The sequence below is a fragment of the Cladophialophora bantiana genome (genome assembly GCF_000835475.1).
Source record: "Cladophialophora bantiana CBS 173.52 unplaced genomic scaffold supercont1.21, whole genome shotgun sequence".
Classification (NCBI taxonomy): domain Eukaryota; kingdom Fungi; phylum Ascomycota; class Eurotiomycetes; order Chaetothyriales; family Herpotrichiellaceae; genus Cladophialophora; species Cladophialophora bantiana.
In genome coordinates this window covers 303,821-321,528 of record NW_015971595.1, presented here as the reverse complement: position 1 = coordinate 321,528, position 17,708 = coordinate 303,821, and the positions used below count along the sequence as shown (strand labels likewise).

General features: G+C 50.5%; 7 protein-coding genes across 7 annotated transcripts; 4 read left to right on the top strand and 3 right to left on the bottom strand.

Moving 5' to 3' along the window:
- Positions 1–114: 114 nt before the first annotated feature.
- On the bottom strand, positions 115–1,411 carry Z519_11226 (uncharacterized protein; the record flags this gene model as incomplete). The annotated part of the gene is made up of 2 exons (XM_016768939.1): positions 115–1,230; positions 1,295–1,411. 2 exons carry the CDS (start codon positions 1,409–1,411, stop codon positions 115–117), a joined length of 1,233 nt encoding a protein of 410 aa, XP_016614785.1.
- A 504-nt stretch (positions 1,412–1,915) lies between these two features.
- Positions 1,916–2,437, bottom strand: Z519_11225 (uncharacterized protein; the record flags this gene model as incomplete). Its single annotated transcript, XM_016768938.1, has 1 exon — positions 1,916–2,437. One exon carries the CDS (start codon positions 2,435–2,437, stop codon positions 1,916–1,918), a length of 522 nt encoding a protein of 173 aa, XP_016614784.1.
- Positions 2,438–2,910: 473 nt separating this feature from the next.
- On the top strand, positions 2,911–4,945 carry Z519_11224 (methionine-tRNA ligase; the record flags this gene model as incomplete). The annotated part of the gene is made up of 2 exons (XM_016768937.1): positions 2,911–2,988; positions 3,041–4,945. 2 exons carry the CDS (start codon positions 2,911–2,913, stop codon positions 4,943–4,945), a joined length of 1,983 nt encoding a protein of 660 aa, XP_016614783.1.
- Positions 4,946–7,025: 2,080 nt separating this feature from the next.
- Z519_11223 (uncharacterized protein) lies at positions 7,026–8,027 on the top strand (the record flags this gene model as incomplete). Its single annotated transcript, XM_016768936.1, has 3 exons — positions 7,026–7,430; positions 7,475–7,540; positions 7,626–8,027. The coding sequence occupies 3 exons, from the start codon at positions 7,026–7,028 to the stop codon at positions 8,025–8,027; spliced, it is 873 nt and encodes a 290-aa protein (XP_016614782.1).
- Positions 8,028–8,918: 891 nt separating this feature from the next.
- On the top strand, positions 8,919–10,505 carry Z519_11222 (uncharacterized protein; the record flags this gene model as incomplete). The annotated part of the gene is made up of 1 exon (XM_016768935.1): positions 8,919–10,505. One exon carries the CDS (start codon positions 8,919–8,921, stop codon positions 10,503–10,505), a length of 1,587 nt encoding a protein of 528 aa, XP_016614781.1.
- Positions 10,506–12,629: 2,124 nt separating this feature from the next.
- Z519_11221 (uncharacterized protein) lies at positions 12,630–13,242 on the bottom strand (the record flags this gene model as incomplete). The annotated part of the gene is made up of 3 exons (XM_016768934.1): positions 12,630–12,807; positions 12,861–12,987; positions 13,131–13,242. The coding sequence occupies 3 exons, from the start codon at positions 13,240–13,242 to the stop codon at positions 12,630–12,632; spliced, it is 417 nt and encodes a 138-aa protein (XP_016614780.1).
- Positions 13,243–15,736: 2,494 nt separating this feature from the next.
- Positions 15,737–16,879, top strand: Z519_11220 (uncharacterized protein; the record flags this gene model as incomplete). Its single annotated transcript, XM_016768933.1, has 2 exons — positions 15,737–15,994; positions 16,049–16,879. 2 exons carry the CDS (start codon positions 15,737–15,739, stop codon positions 16,877–16,879), a joined length of 1,089 nt encoding a protein of 362 aa, XP_016614779.1.
- Between the last annotated feature and the right edge of the window lie 829 nt (positions 16,880–17,708).

Genomic DNA, 17,708 nt, shown 5'->3' with positions numbered 1-17,708 from the left:
TAGATATGCCTTGTGTATAATGCTTTCATCACTTGGACTGCCCTGATTCCGAACAACACATCTCGGGCTCATCAAGCTAGTCTTGACCATGGATAATACGTACATACCGCCCCGCTAGGTCAGTCTTTGCCCGGTGATATTCCACTCGACCTTGCTGATGCCGCTATTTCCCATAAGCCACAAAGTGGTGAGGTTCTCTCCTGTCCATGCAAAATTTTGGACCGTATAATTGGTTTGGATGCGGATGAGAAGCTGGCCGACATCGTCCAGTACATCGACACCGTGACCCGAGCCCGTGAGCACAAGGCCTTCTTGTGACACTTTTAGTCCATCTGGAACCCAGTCCTGCGCAAGGTAAAAGGCGCGCTTGTTCGAGATTCTAGTGCCATTATTCGACACGTCCCAAGCATAGATGGCCCGTTTGCCCGTGGTGTTGAAGGTGGTACCCTGGCTGCCGAGTCGAGGATCAATAGTCCCCGTCACAGCGCCTGTATCTGAGATGTACAGAGTTGAACCGTCTGGGGAGAATGCGATGCCGTTTGGCTGCTCCAGGGTATCCTCTATGAGGAACGTAGCTCCTGTACTGGGATTAAAGCGGTAACTTGCAGTCGGGAGTTGTGGGGCAGTGTCTGTCAAGGCATTGAACCAACTGTAATCGGGGTCGGTAAAGAAGATATCCCTCGACGTAGGGTGAACAGCCAAGTCGTCTATCGTGTTGAAGTAGAATCCGAAGTAGTTGTTTAAGAGCACAGTGGAACGATTCGTGGCAGGATCCACGGTTCGAATCGAGGCTCTCTGTTCCCCTCCACCAATGCTATTGTTGCCTCCGCTGGCGCCAAAAACAATAAGACCGTTGCGGAAAGTGCCGCCATTCGGAGCATAGATAGGTGGATTTGGTTCGTACTCGCTCAGCGTTGGAGGATCATCATTTAAGTTCACAACGAGCTGAGGTAGAACGCCGGCAGGGGGTGCCAACTGGGAGATGAACAACAGATTCTGCTCTGGAGCATAGACAGGAGCTTCATGGACGGCCTTTGAGACTGCGAACATGAACTCGTAACTCGGGTTTGATCCCAGATACTGCATGCCACGCTGTCGGTCGAAGACAACAAAATTCGCGCCGTCGAGCAGATCAAACGTCGAGGCGTTTCCTACGCTTGTGTTTCTGAAATCGTAATCGGCGTTATTGTCGGAGATGGACCGGTTAAAGTGATAAGGCAACACAGCACCCTGATTTCCATGAGTCGCGGCTTCTTGAAAAGAAGAGAAAACTGACATATTTATTCACACACACTACCGTTCCATTAAAACCACAATCCTGCACGATTGGCCTCGTCACGCCGGATGGTTGAATTTGGCCCAGGGCCACAGCGGCCAATGATAGTGACAGAAAGCTTTTGATTGCGTTCATTGTGAAGTATGTGTTCGGGGGGCGTAAGAAGAGTCACAGAGCTTTTGCTAAGAGTCGGCAATGGATGTAGATTTTGTATTTATCTCGTACCTTGCGGGGGTACTCCAATTTCCCATCGTCAGCCAAGTAAGAACTGATGCGGAGAACAAACAGTCGCGCGAGCGTCATAGTCCGCTTTTCAGAGTCCTCATAGTATCATACCCAGAAACGGTCTGAGAAACTTACTCACCCCCGCAATCCGTTCCTGGTTTTGTGGGAGAAAGGTGTGAAAGAGTGTGGCGGATCTGCATTGCATACCCGCTAGGGAGTGCCTAAACGGCAACTGGCTGTTAGACAAATGGGGGAGTGGTAACACTTTGCGGGGAAGCCTGGGAGAAAGTCACCGGGAACCAACTGCCGCCCGGTGCAGGGGCCCAGAGCCATGGGGGTCAACAGCATTCCACCACGTCTGAGAGACTGGCAGCCTCCGTGTCGAATCAAGTTTAGAAGCCAAATGACCCTTCGTCAATGTCGAGCTTTCAAACCGGTGGCATCTTCAATGCCGACGTTTGAGGTTGGGGTAGAGTTGAGATATTCTCCAACAATATTGGCTATGACCTTAGCCTTTGCTTGTGCCCTTGCAACCCGGTCGTCAAACTCGGTCACCGCCTCGTCCGAATTGGCTTTTGCAACAGTTGCGCCGTCGGAAGAATGGTACAGACCTTCAACATGCCGTCGGAAGCGGGTGTTGTCCGACAGCTGCGAAAGACTCTGGATGATGTCTCCTAGTCCTGAAGAATGAGCAGCCTGAGACTCTGATGTTTCTTCAGAACCCCCTTTCTTCCCGAGGCATAATCGTTCTCGCCATACCAGGGCACGTCCATGTAGTCTCCCGAGTTCGATTGCCTTTTCGTACCCCTTCTCAATCCCGAACACTTTGCCCTCAACCATGCCGGCATAAGCGCCATCAGCTGCACCAGCATCATAACCTTCTTTATAGTAGTCATTCTCGAGTTCGAGAAGCTGATCAAGTGGATCCGTGGCCATACTGCAAAATATGTCTTCAAGCCGGATGAGTCGAAAGTGCCAGGCAAGACGAAGTACCAAATAGAGAAGCTGCTTAATGGACTGTTGGTTTGTTAGGATTTCGAGAAGATACTAGAATGAACTCGCTGCAGTATCTAAAGACATCGCGTGACTGAGAGGCAGGCGGAAGGAGGGAGATGGGGGGGGAAGGAATATTGAAAGCACACAATGAGGCTTAAAAATAAGCATCAGTCTTAGCGCCTCGGCATTCGCCTGCGCTGCGGCGGGCGGGGAGATTTTGTGACTCCTCCACTCCCTCAAATTCCAGACCAGTGTCTTATTTGTATGCGACCACCACATGCGGCAAGCTCTTGGTTGACTCAACGCACAGACAATCAACTTTCGATAAGTTGACTTTGCGTCGATTCTTCGAAGTCCTTTAACAACACCTGCACCGACCCTGCCGCCCGCGATCAAAGCCCACGTGGTCCACCATGGGCACCGAGAAGATCCTCCCTCAAGAGGGCCAGAGAAACATCCTCATAACTTCTGCATTGCCCTACGTTAACAATGTAAGTCCAATCAGGTAACATGCGCAAAATACTGGCTAATATTTTCGGCTAGGTGCCTCATCTAGGCAACATCGTCGGCAGCGTGCTCAGTGCCGATGTCTTCGCCAGGTACAACAAAGCGCGCGGACGACCAACGCTTTTCGTCTGCGGCACTGACGAGTACGGAACCGCCACGGAGACAAAGGCTCTTGAGGAGGGAGTCACCCCAGAAGAGCTATGCGCAAAATACAATAAAATCCATGCAGAAATCTACGAATGGTTCGAGCTGGGCTTCGACATCTTTGGCCGAACTCCTACCAAACAGCACACAGAGATCTCACAAGCTATCTTTTTAAAACTCCACGCAGCAGGCCATCTTACTGAGCATGTCAACAGTCAGCCTTTCTGCGAAAAGCATGGGAAATTCTTAGCAGATAGATTTGTCGAAGGCACGTGCCCGAAATGCGGTTATGACGATGCTCGCGGCGACCAGTGCGACAAATGCGGCAGTCTTCTTGATCCACTGGACTTGATCAACCCTCGATGCAAAGTCGACGGTGCAACTCCTGTGACAAGAGAGACAAAACATACCTATCTACGCCTTGACGAGCTACAGGGCCAGATCGAAGAGTTTTCGAAACAATCGATCGAGAATGGCCGGTGGTCACGAAGTGCCAAAGTCATCACAGAGTCATGGTTGAAACAAGGTCTGAAGGAGAGGGGTATCACTCGAGATCTAGCTTGGGGTGTGCCTGTCCCTCTGCCGGGATACGAGCACAAAGTCTTCTACGTCTGGTTCGAGGCTTGTATTGGATACCCGTCCATCACCGCCAACTACACAGAGGAGTGGGAAAAATGGTGGAAGAATCCGAAAAATGTTCAACTATACCAGTTTATGGGCAAAGACAACGTGCCTTTTCATTCTGTTGTTTTCCCTGGGTGTCAGCTAGGGACGGGGGAGGCTTGGACTATGTTGCACCATCTTTCATCAACAGAATACCTCAATTACGAAAACGGCAAATTCAGCAAGAGCCGCGGCATAGGTGTGTTTGGGAACAACGCAAAAGAGACCGGCGTACCGCCAGATGTCTGGAGATATTATCTCCTCAAGAACCGACCAGAATCAGGGGACACGCAGTTTGAATGGCGGTCATTCATCGATGGCAATAACTCGGAGCTCCTCGCTAAGCTTGGGAATTTCGTTAACAGAGTCATCAAATTAGTCAATTCCCCGAAGGCCTACTCTGGGATCATACCGGATTTTGATCCTCAAAATCTGCCGTCATCGTTCAAGGAACACCTAGCTGAAGTCACCGGCCTTCTCAAACAATATCTCGCAGAAATGGAGGCTGTGCACCTCCGTAACGGACTCCTCGTTGCCATGAAGATTGCAGAAGCGGGAAATGGCTTAATCCAAGCTCATCGCCTTGACAATTCACTCATTGCGAGTGATCCTACTCTTGCTGCAGCAGTTGTGGGAACTGTTATCAATCTCATCTACCTCTGCTCTGCCATATTCGAACCATATCTTCCGGCAACATGTGCGTCGATACGGAAACAACTCGACCTCCCGTTCTTGCAGATACCGTCCGAGGAAGACATTGCAGATGGTTGGGTGCCCACTTATATAAAACCGGGACACAAGATTGGCAAGGCAGAGTATCTCTTTACAAAAATCGATGAGAAGAAGGCCGATGAATGGCGTGAGTACTTCGGCGGAAACCAAGCAGAGAGGGAGAAGAAGAAGAAAGAAGAGGCAGAGGCTGCTGCGAAGAAAGCAGCTCAGAAGGAAAAGACCAAGGCCAAGAAGGCGGCTCAAAAGGCTGCGGCTGCGGCTGGAGCTGGAGGTGTTGAAAAGAGCGCGAAAGGGGGCCAGGAAGAAAAAGAGCTGGCCAACGGAGTTGCTGACGTTGGAGAAGATGCGGCGATCGCGAAGGTCGTTGATGGTGTTGCGCAAGTATCGATACCGACGTCTTGAGATTGTGGGACACATGATACAACTTCATCCCGATAGAGATGGATGTGGCGGTACGCGGCAAAGAAAGGATCGCGGCAAGGATAGATGCGGATCTCAAAAAAGGGAAGGCCTTCAACGGCCAGTGGAAGTTCAGCTAGATGTATGAATTTCAGAGAAGATGTTGACGGTGGAGATACAAATCGCCTCGGGCAGGAATGAAGACAATGTTGCAAGAGATTTACAATGCGTATCGAGATGCTATCAGCTCGCTAGTATTATTTCCGTCTTTCAGGTTGATCCTGCGTTCTGCCAAAGTACTTCCATTCGCCTTCTTCTACAATCAGCGCCTCTCAGACAGTGCTGCCTCCCCTGCGGCTCGTCTGGACGTGGTGCTGCGGTTTGTCTTCACGAATACAACTTCAATTTTTCTCCAGCTCTCAAGCCCGACATAGACTATTGCACAATCCCAGCCATCCACTGCTACATCCAAGGTCTCAGTTCTGCTTCACGGAAGGTTGCTTCTGCTGGACCTTCCACCGACATTCACGTCAGGTTGCCCTCTTCCTCGGCCCAAAAACATTCGGCTCGACGCCGATTGGTCTGGTTCTATCTATCGCCGAGGGCTGAGCATAACGCCCGAGTTTCACAATGAAGCGAAGTTCTTTCTATGAAAGAAAGAGAAGAAAGCACTTGATGCCAAGCCTGTTGTGGGGCGGGAGGAATGCTTAATGCGAAACTCTTAACGACACTTCCGATTGGCTCCGTTGCGTCCGAGCTTTTGCACAGCCTTCTCGTTCTTTCTGGCCTTCTTACTTCGTACTCCCTCACGTCTCGCAGCATCAACTCATTGCCCACGAAACTACTGGACTTTCGCCATCCTCAAAGGCTCCGTGCCGGAGGTGGCTATGCCCATCACTAGACGCTCACCGCTCTATTTGACACTGAATCTGTGACCAACTCTGAGTGGTCGAGGCCGGTCTACGTGGACTTGATCGACCCCAATACTCCCCAAAAGAAGATGTCGCTATCACTCTCCACTTGAGTGCTGATTCTGCCTATTGGCTGAGGCACTCAATGAGCTCTGTACGAGGTAATGGCGACCCACATTTACTCAAAGCTAGGGTTTTACCTCGACGTCGACTTCCACTCTTGAAAATTCGAAAACCATGCCGCTTGCGGCTAACCTTTCCACAGGGCCCACTCCGAAACCAGTCTTATTGTGCCTATTCGGTTGTCTATGATGAGGTATTGGAAAGCTGAGCATGGCTCCGACCTGCCAATTTAGTCAGGTGGTAAGTCTCTAGGGATCTTTTTGTGTCTTCTGATTTTCTCCGTTGATGAGTGCAACCTGGCCTGTCCGGAAAGAGGGCTTTCTTGTGCCATTTCTATGTCAACATGCTATGCGATGCTGATAGTAGCAGTAAATGTCCTCGCCTTGCTCGGATTCTACACCAGACTATCCGAGACTTTCTCCTTACGCTCGATTCATGGCACGGACCATACTCTCCAATATGTAGTGTCACCATATGGCCATACAAATCCCGAACTTTTAGACTCCATCAAACATATTCTAACCGGAAGTAGGGAAGAATACTGGAGAGTCCCATATCCGAACACACCAAGACCAAATCAGGCCAGTTGAGTTGTCTTCATTCCACCTTCAACATCCCAGTCGAGACTAGCTAGGATATGAAACGAAACTTTCCAAGACATTTCCGTTCTCAATGCACCAATGGGCGTGCAATGGAACTCTGGATGGCCTCGGTCTCTCCCTCATACGGCTACCTGTTGCTGTATGTTAGCTCTGCGTAAAGGCGTCTGTGACGAGCTAGAGAGATATTCCAAATCCAAGGCTCTACACAACCTCGGACTCACACCCCTGGGCTCTACAATAGATGTTACAATTTTCGCCGCTAAAGGTACTGTCTGTCAGAGAGGCCACCCTACCCCAACTACAAATATGGAGGCATCTTCCACTTCCAGTGACTTCTTGCAACTCATTCTTTCATTCTTCAGTCGACCTATCTCTTTTCACTGTCGCTCTCTCTTTTCTGAGCTTCCAAGGCCGGTCCTTGATTCTGATCATCTTCATATCGACATCATGGTCGCATATTCGTCTTTCATTACCTTTGGAATTCTTGCTGTTGCACAGTTGGCCGCTGGTCATGGTGCCATCATTGCTGCCACTGGTGACGCTGGAGGAAAGGGTAGCGCACTGGGAATCGACCCTTCCACTCCTCGAGACGGAACGCGAAGACGTCCCTTCCAACAAGACACTACACGCTTCGCCGGTGACGCTGCGGACACCTTCGGGGAAACTCTCGAAGGCGGTGACAATGATCCAGAGAGTGGCACCAGTGCTGTCCTGGCGCAAAACGGTGGCACTCTTCCACAGATCAGCGCAGGCGGACAAGTCCAGATGACCTTGCACCAGGTCAATGCTGACGGAGCCGGCCCGTACACTTGCATGATCAACGCCGACGCCACTGGTACTACATGGACGAAGGTGAGCACCATCACGGCCGAGAATATCTCTAACATAGGGAATAGATGACTGTTAGCCAAAATGTTCCAGGCGTGCGAGGTAATGACGCAAAAGGAGCCAAGACTGATTTTGTAAGTTATTGTCCCTTCAACGCAATGTCGGCGCCTGTCAAAGATGTAAAGGCCAAATACACTAACACTGATCGGTTCTGTTCAGCCTCTCACTGCTGAAGTCCCCGCTGGGCAGACTTGCACCGGCACCGTGGCCGGCCAAGATAATGTCTGCATGGTCCGTTGCCAGAATCAGGCTCGAGCAGGCCCATTCGGTGGCGTCGTTCCCGTGCAGCTGGCTAGCACGGCTGCTGCTGACACCAACACGACGACCGCCACCAATACTAGCACAGGGACCAATAACACAGCCTCGACGGCGACCACCGGGACTGCAGAAGAGGTCGCCGATAGCGATGGGGAAACAGACGACAGCACGCCAGCCGAGAAAGCCGCCGCTTTTGCAGCGGATTCACAGAAGAAAAAGAGAGCCGCGAAACGCTCTTCGCGCATCGAGCGTCGCTCTGCCGCTGCACTCTCCTACAGACACGGCGTCAAACTTTGGGCATGAGTTACGTCATGTCATGCCTCGCGCTTTTGTGAGAATGTCTACGACTATTTACTCCTACGTCCCCTGAACTTCACGAAATTCGGGCACGGCAGTGCAGAAACCAAGGCCAGGCAAAGGCGAAGCCACACCGCCTATGATATCAAAAGACACCACGACGTTGGCGGGACTGTATTTCCTTTTTCCTTGTGATCTCCTTTTTTGCTCTCACAGAACACGACGAAGAAAACGACGCTCCTTTCTAAGAAACCGGTCAAATTGGAAGCCGCAGGTCGAAAAGGTACCTGGACCTGTACTTGTACTTGTACTTGTATATGTATGCAACATAACTACTCCACGCTCCTTATGGCGTATGCGCTTTATACGCGAATCATGGCAATATAAGTAACTCTGTAAGACGATAATGAAAAGGTCCCGTATGAAGAACTTACTGTGATCTCCCCATACGACCATTTCATACGTCTGTCTTTCTCTGCGTTCACCTTACCTGCGTAGTCTGTAGTACTTATCCGTTGCTACCGTTGTTAGCTTCACTAGTGATCAGGAGCTTTTTTCGGGTCTTCGTTGGACCATACCTAATAAGGGAATTTCAGAAGCGGAAATAAGGCGGCCTTTCCTACGCCAAAGGCCGAGAAAGTCCTGTCTAGGTTAACGTATCATTACTTGGAGAACGTCAGGCGAAGCTGTGCAACTTAATTCTTTTCCAGTGATAATTTCTGAAGGAACCCCGCCTACCAGTCGAGCGCCGGCTTGTCTTCCAGAGAGTATACTATATAATATCCAAGTCGGGTCTCTTTCGTACGACAAGGTCTTTCCGCAAGGGACATCGCCGTAATACCTCTTACCAGCCTTTTGTTGCCCGCCAAACGTCGACATCTAGCACCCACCCTCGAAATGGTCAAGTCCATTGAGACCGTGGCGCGGCGAAGATATGCACCAAAGAGCAAAGGGGGTTGTCAGACCTGCAAGTCACGACACGTGCGGTGCGACCAGCTCCGGCCTCGCTGCTCCGCGTGTAAGAAGAGCGCGCGTCAATGCAGATACCACTCAGCAACCCCAGGGTTTCAAGAATCCACCGGCAGCGAAGCAGCAATAAGAGTGGTACTGTGGGAACCGACAGAGCCGAAGCTCACGGCTCGACGGCTGGCGCACACGCCGGGCCAATCGCCAGAGGAATATCGCGCTTTGAAGTACTTCCGAGACGTCGTCGCCGAGAGATTGGCCGGCTACTTTGATGCCAGCTTCTGGACGAGATTGACTTTCCAGGTAGCTCAAAGTGTGGGCCCGTTGCGACATGCGATGATCGCTCTGGCCTCGCATTGGGAGAACGTCGTGGTTCCTGGTATGCACAAAAGAAGCACAGCGGACTGGGAGTGCGACAGTTTCGCCTTGCAACAGTACACCCTTGCCATCGCCGAGATGCGGAAGAGAATGGAACAGACGTCCAAGCCATCCACAGTCGAGCTACTGATAAGCAATTTGCTCTTCATCTGCCTTGAAATGTTCCAAAACCATTACGAGTCTGCGCTGCGCCAGCTCTCAAGTGGGCTGTACCTCTTTTGCGAGTGGCATACGAACCACAGCAAGGCTGATACGCGAGAAGGAGGTAGCAATGAACAGGGTGAGGAGCTTGAAGTTCAGCTTGGCCACATATTTAAAAGATTGATGACGCAGTCTTTATTGTTCCCCGTACGGCGAATGGATAAGAGACTCTTGGTACCCGAGTTGACGCCCAGGTTGCCCAGGGTCCCGGAGAAGTTTGATACACCCGACCAGGCGAGAGACTCCTTCAACGACTGCATGGGCTCAATCATCCACGGCGTGAAGAGCCGGCACGCGCCAAACCCAGAGCGATGTGCAGACGGCAGCAATTTCCTTCGAAGATGGTCCACAGCCTTTGCCGACTTTCGGGCCAGGGGTGAGCAGAACCTCTCTGAACTGGAGCGTCGCAACTGTGTCATTCTTGAAATGCAACGATTGGCTGTTTATCTCTGGGCCCTGGCATCTTCCTTTGCCTCGGAAATGGAATTTGACGCTTGGATACCGGAGTTCTCTAGACTCGTGGCTCTAGGCTCATATCTAGTCAAGACGAAGCGTCTGACCATGCCGCAGGGACGTATTCTCCACTATCCAAAATTTGACACCGGGTTGATCCTTCCGTTGTATCTTGTGGCCAGCCGTTGCCGGGATCCAAGGCTCAGACGCCAAGCGATTGAAGTGCTTCACAACGGGCCAAGGCAGGAAGGGATCTGGAACAGTGCCATCCTGGCAAGCATTGCAGAACGCATCATTGAAATCGAGGAAGGTGGTTTGACCAAGGTGATGGATTGCACAGACGTGCCTGCTGGTGCTAGGATCAGGCTGGAAGATGCTACTATCCTCACAGCTGACCGAAAGGTAGCCACAGCTTTCGCTCGTCAGGGTATTGACGGATATCAAGAGTCTGAGATGTTGTACGAAATGATCTCGTATACATGCTGACCAGGATGCGGTAGGATGGCATCTCACCAATGCCCGAAAAGAGAGACCTGTTTGAAAGGTAGTCTTGCATACCACAATTGCGCCATTGGGTGTGCCATTTTCTGTGCTTATTAGATAGTACTCCAGATATAAAGGGTCGGAGTGCAGGGCCATAGCGCTGAGCAGGGAATTACCTTTGTTCCACGCCAGAGGATTTCGCAGATCATATGGACGATTTGAATGCCTCCCAATGCTAGTACAGGCCATCATCGTAGTTGATCATCAATATTCCAAGTTCTCTTGCCGCATGCCCGGTTCTGGCACTACCGTTATCACATTCTAGAATCCCCTTCTAGTCGGAACTGCAATCGTCCTGCCTTGAACCCTAGTTAGGTCTTCGTTGTTATCGCTCGATCTATCACATTCTTCAAAACTAGACCAGTCACCCGGTCCGAGGTCGAACGGGGTCCGATTATGAGATACACTCGGATGCTGCTGAGAGGCACTGCGCAGGTGGAAATTCTCCGCCTCAGAGGTAGTGGTATGCAAGACTACCTTTCATGACAATATGGTGCTCCTCAAGCATAGTTTTGAGGATTCGTACGTGTTCTTCTCGAAATCTGAGTGAGAACGAGCTGGAGCGGAAGCTGTGAATCGCCAGGTCTCTAAGATCTCGCACCATAGATGACTTGTAGTTTTGGCGGAAGACACCCAACATCTTCATTACTTTGCCATCCCCTCTTTTTGTATGTTCCACGAGGGTATGCAGAGTCTCAATATACTCTTTGATGTGAAATTTGAGTTCATACTTAGAGCCAAGGACATAGGCTTTGCCGATATTGGGGCAGGTCGTGGATAACTTGCAATGGCCGTACATAGACAATTAGCGTAGGTGCTAACAGCGAGGTGCGCCATCATCTGCGCTATTATGTTCAGCGGCTTAATTAGAACCACTGAAGAACTCTGCGCTGAAAATTTCTCGACTGCCAGCATGATTGAGAGCCTGTTTTACTGTATAGGCTGACAATAGCATACCCTGAGTTCTGGATCAGCCTTTTTTGGTGCGCTGCACGACGGTTAGCTATTGCAATTTTTTTGGTGGACTATTTTACTTTTGATTTAGGAGCTTGAGTTACGTTTGGCCGTTCGGCACTTAATTTTGGCGGAGTTAATGCCTCGCTTCCTCGGAATCTCGACGATGTTGATCTCACTGCTGACCTGGAAGAATTGCTCTCTGTACGAGACTATTGTACCGTCTCCTCGTGTCTCATATGGCAGGCTAATCTTTCCAAGATCAGCAACGGTGCGAATGAGCAACTGCTGCTACATGGCAATGCAAAAATCGGTGCAGCTGCTCGGTTTTGCGAGAAGGATATAGCAGTGGTAGGATAAATTGACTATCTACATCAGGGAAAGCTTGACTAATCCGCTTGAAGACATCTTTGCGGTCCCTATCATGGTTTTGCTGTCGCGATCAGTGCACCTTCAGATTGTTAGATATCGACCTTTCATTTTGGGCATCACTAGGAACAGGTGGCCGTTATACCTCTGAGGCGGAGAATTTCCACCGGCGCAGTGCCTCTCAGCGGCATCCGAGTGTATCTCATCCAACACTTCGTTCTGGACGCTTACCCACAATTCTCACGGCACTCTGGTGTGTTAAGTATCATACTGGCTGATTACTGCATTCTTCATTCATGTCACATGTCTTCTCTATGGACCAGACCAGGCAACAGAAGGATTGAAAAAAAAACCGAATTTAGTAACTGTCTTGTAAGATGCGCGCACAGTTCTTTTATGATAGCGTAGGGTACCTGTTATATCTTTCCTAAAGGGGATTGTGTGCGTGAAGTTGCATCAATGTCTTTGCATGGACTCCACTCCCAGGTATCGTGGGCTTCTTCCTCTTATCCACAGATATCAACAGCTAAGCCTGATACCTGAGCCATGCCCAAGCATCTTACGCGTAAGTTACAAAGCCACACACTCTTCAATGAAGTCGAAAGCGATGATAAGGAGGAGTGTGGTTGAGATGTCTAAATATAAAAATGGAGTTCTTGACGTCCACCTCGAATACCTCTCTTAGCTTCTTGTACATAGTGATTAGTGTAAGACTTAGCCGATGAATACCCAGGAGCATCTCAATCACTCCCAGTTCCATAAGGCGTCTGTCTGCTTCTCCGGCTGACTTTGACGTTGAGCACAGGTCAACAGCAGGAAACTGCGTTGTTCCTTGTACCACTTGCTGCTGTCGTCGCATAATTTGAGGTCAAAATGCCACATCCTTTTGGAAATTGTGGTCTTCATCTCCACGTGGGCCAAGCTGTTTTTGTGATGTTAGCAAAGGTCGCGTCAAATCGCGGCCTATGTACTCACTTCTTTCCAATGCAATTCCGCCGGGCCATGGAAAACGGCTGGAGGACTTCCCGTCGGTCGTTCTTGAACCTTGGGTCGCCGAGCCAGCGCTCCGGTATGAACTTTGTCGGGTTGATAAAAGTTGCGGCTGTTTGTGAAGTCAGTCAAGTGACTGACCGAGACGATTGTCTTAGGGTCATTCAGCATTCTGGGGAAGCACAACAAAAGTACCACGCCTGGGGTGTTGAAGACTTACATCTCCGGCCACAAATCGGCCGTCTATAGTCTCACCGGACAGTGGAGTACGTCTCGGCAACATAGCTGGCACTGGTGGAAAGACTCGTAAGGACTCGTTGATGACTGCTTGCAAATACTTCAACTGGTAGAGAGATACAGCGTTCATCTCATCCTCGGTTGTGAATGCTCCGTCAATTTCGTCTTTTCCTTTTCTCAATGAACGACGGGGGTATAAATTCCCGCCGAAAGGGTTTAAACGACGGGAAATAGCGGTTCGCTTGAATGTAGGTGATGCCCTTCATGCTAGAGAATAAGAGGTCAACCCAGGGATGCAGAGTTGACCTTCTAAGCAGTCAAATGGCTCTCCAAAGGCGAGGTCTCCGATCAGATCGAACGTCGAGAAATTGGACCAATTCGTCAAGTTGACCATCGCGTCTCTGGACGTCTCATCTGCAATTGCACCGAGCTTGGAGATTAGGACGTTCGTGTATCTTTGAATCAATGGTTCCTGTTGGCGCAGACTCTTTTCCGAGAAGGAATGAGCAAGAAACTAGCGGTGTCAAGCACGCTCCTCGTCATTGCTCCTAATTATGTCAAGGGCCTTACTGTACTCCATCGTATAGAACAGCCGATCCTTAGGGAATTGTGGATGGCCCGGACGGAGGCCATAGATGGTTTTGAAGGCAGAAGGGCTTTGTGTTTCCGGCACATCAGGTCATATTTAGTGGCGGCGGACACTTCGGTGCGATAGCGTACCTGGGACGTATTGTAACAAGGCGACGTGGCTGTGCTGGGCTGGTGGTGGATTGGCAGGGCAGAGGTCTGTCAGGTCACATGTCAAACCTAATTAGATCGCTGGGAGCAGGACAGTTTACAGTGCTGGCAGAGGGCCATTCTTGACAGTTTTTGAGGAGAGTATCATGAATTCGATGGTTTTTTTGGCGCCGTCTACCTAATTCCTGAGTGTTTTATCAGTCCTGTCCCATTCCTCGATGCTCCCACTGTGCTAGGTGTTCGTAGCCCTAGCCGCTGCCCCTGTGGGTGGTGTTGGTGGTGGTGTTGTCTTGTCAGTATCAACCAGAAACGCGTTCTCGATTCCCGATCTGCTGGACAGGCCTCAGTGCGTTGTTGCACGTGCACGCCGAACCCTGAAGTGCTCTGTTACAGTATGGGGACGGGAGGTCCAACGACACTCAGAGACGGGACTCTTCCGCTTCGATAGAGGGTTTCCTGTCATTCTCACTGACATTGAGGGCGGTAAGACAACCGGCGCCACCACCCTCGACAGCAGCAAAACCTTGGTCAAAATTTCCCCCTGGTCACCATCTTTTTGACCCTGATTCGGACGACCCTGAGCAAGGTCAAGGCACCCATTTAGTTCCGAGTCAACTAAGCGGTCAGCGAAGGCTCAACGAAAGAGACAAAAGAGTCATAAAATTAATCAGAGATCGAGGCCTGGAGCCTCCTGTGCTCCCTGCCAATTCGTCACTTCAGGCTCTTTTCGACAAACAGGTGTCACGGTTACTCAGAAAGGCGGCCGTTCCGGATCTCCGCCCAGGGATTCCTGATTCCCTCGTGTACGAGGAGCAGGTCGCAGCATTGCTCGAAGCGGCCGACATTCACAACGGCCAAGGTCAAGGTCACAGCCAGGTCGCAACTCCAAGGCAATCCACAGCCCAGAGCCATCCTGGAGGCTCAAGTCATCAATTACACTCAGCCGAGGGCTTCGGAGAAGAGAGTGAGGAAGGACATGGAGGCTTCATACATAAAGAAAAGCCAGAACATTTTGCAACGCGCGAGGAGGGAGGAGAAGAAAAACACGGCGAGTTTGAAGGTGAAGATGAAGGTAAAGGGGAATGGGAGGGGAAGGGGACGGGCACTGGCAGGAGTCAAAGTGACGGTGGAGGTGGAGGTGAAGATTATAAAGATGAAGGTCAAGGTCAAGGTCAAAGTAAAATGTTCCTGTGAGATCAATGCAGACGTGCTAGGTGCTTTAATAACTATAGGAACCAATGGGATTCTTGAAATAAAATTCTGATCACATGAGTGTTCAGTATCTCCCGGGGTCGATTCTTAAGCGATTAAGGCGTTAGGGCTACAGTCTGTTGATATATAGGGGGATAAATTCTCCAGGAGAGGGGGCAGATCTGTGTTCCGTATCTACAGGCGCTGGGAAGCGTCAGTTCTGGCGCTTTCGGGGGATGATTCGACATCTTGTTCCATCTTTGGTATTTCCAGGGAGGGTTGCTAGGTCCTGATGGAGGTATATAGCTACATAGCCTAGTAAAACGGCTGAGAATACGCAATAGGGGACGGCTTTAACCGCTTTCGGTATCATGAGCAACATGAACTTTCTCCGAGCCATCCTAATATATATATCATACGTCGCCGCTTTAAGAAGCTTCACATCCAGGCACAGGGCGGCGCCACCATCATTCCGAATCCGGGTGCATATTTCCTCTTGGCAAGTTCCCGCGCCTCGAATCTTCAGACAATCACGCGTTGGCCACCAACACCAAGTTGCTGTCTTTTCATGCCCACCACCTTCTCTCGGCTCTCACTCAATAATAATCTCGCCTCTCTTCCTCTTGCTATCAACAACTTGTTTGTGCAACGATCTCTAGACCCTCCTGAAACCTTCACGACGATCGTCTGGTAACATGTCTACACTCTTTGGACAAACGGCCCCGGCCGCTACCACCACGAGCACAACAGGAGACCTCTCAAAGGATGTCGCTTTAGTGCAACCCCCCGAGGATAGCACATCTCATCTCGCTTTCTCTCCGCAGGGCGATTTCCTAGCGGTCTCATCGTGGGACAAAAAGGTCCGGATATACCAGGTGAATGAGCAAGGGCAGAGCGAAGGCAAGGCAGCCATGGATTTTGACGCCCCAGTTCTGGGATGTGCGTGGTCAGAGGTGAGTTGTGCTTAGATACAGATACGCTTGGGGTATATACTAACGCTATGTTAGGACGGCCAAAAAGTCGCAGGCTGCGGCGCCGACAAGACCTTCCGACTCCTTGACCTTGGATCAGGAAACATGACTCCACAATCCCTAGTAGCCCATGAACAGCCCGTTCGAGCGTGTCGCTTCGCCACCATCAATAACTCTCCCATCCTCATTACGGGCTCATGGGATCGAACAGTCAAGTACTGGGATCTTCGGACACCGAACCCCGTCGCAACATTACAGTGTCAAGAGCGAGTCTACACGATGGACGTCAAAAACAAACTTTTGGTTATTGGCACTGCAGACAGATACATCAATATCGTCGACCTCAACTCTCCCGAGAAATTTTACAAGTCCGTACAGTCGCCACTAAAATTCCAGACGAGAGTGGTCAGTTGTTTTACGGACGCAACCGGCTTCGCCGTGGGCAGTATCGAGGGCAGATGTGCAATCCAATATGTGGAAGAAAAAGCTGCCGACAACAACTTCAGCTTCAAATGCCACCGTGACACACCTGCCACCACAGGCCCCAACCGCGACGTCGCCAATGTCTATGCTGTCAACGCTATCTCCTTTCACCCCGTACATGGTACATTCTCAACAGCAGGCAGTGACGGAACTTTCCACTTCTGGGACGGTAATGCGAAGCACCGACTGAAAGGCTATCCAGCTGTGGGTGCTCCCATCACGGCAACGGCATTCAACAGGCAAGGCACGGTGTTTGCATATGCGGTGTGCTACGATTGGAGTCAAGGCTATCAAAAGAACACACCTCAGACCCCAAATAAGATCATGCTGCATGGCGTGCAGCCGGAAGAGGTTAAGCCCCGACCTGGAGGAAAGAAGAGATGAGATGGATAAGTGTGGTACGGGACTTTGATAAGGATGATGTTCACATACAGGGCAAGCTTCGCAGAATACAGGATCTGCTGATGCTCAACCACAAGAATGACAGGCTTGAGGAGACACGAAAAGAAAGTGGCGAACTCCCCCTCAAAGTGACTGGAATGAATGAAAAGGATTGATGCACAGATTGGATTGCGATTCCTTTGGCAAACCCCATCCGATCGAGCAGCATGCGAGGATGAAGAAAAGCAGCATCATTTGGAGGCACTCAGGCCAGGAGACACATGAAGATGGATTCGGAGCACGACAGAAATAAACCAAACACAGCGGCAATCTTTCGCCTTTACGGGGTATTCTGTCGCTGCTTCTTCTCGGCCACCCTGGGCCTCTACGGACGCATGTCAGTCCTTGAACATGGTTATGGCCTGACCAGGCCTTTCGAGGCTGTATTTGTAATATGGACATGTACTAGATAGATGGGCAACCGCAAGCGCGAAAGCCAACGGCTCAAAAAAGGAGTGTTGAATCACACGACACCGTTCCAATATGGCTTTGCTCACCCTGCCTAGAAATACATACTTGTTTATGGATAGATACCTCTTCACCGGATAGTCCGTCCTTGTCACTTCACCTAGGTTCGATGCCGATGCTCCTTTTAGTACTTGTACGTAGTGTGTTCTGCTTCCTGCGTTCTCGACGTACTGTACTGTGACCGCGACGGTTCCAGAGAATCTATCTCATTTTTGCGCCGAGATCCACGTTAAGATCTAGATCCTCATCATACATCGTGGTATAGAAGGGCAAGAATGAGTTCACTGACGGCCCTCTCCCATCT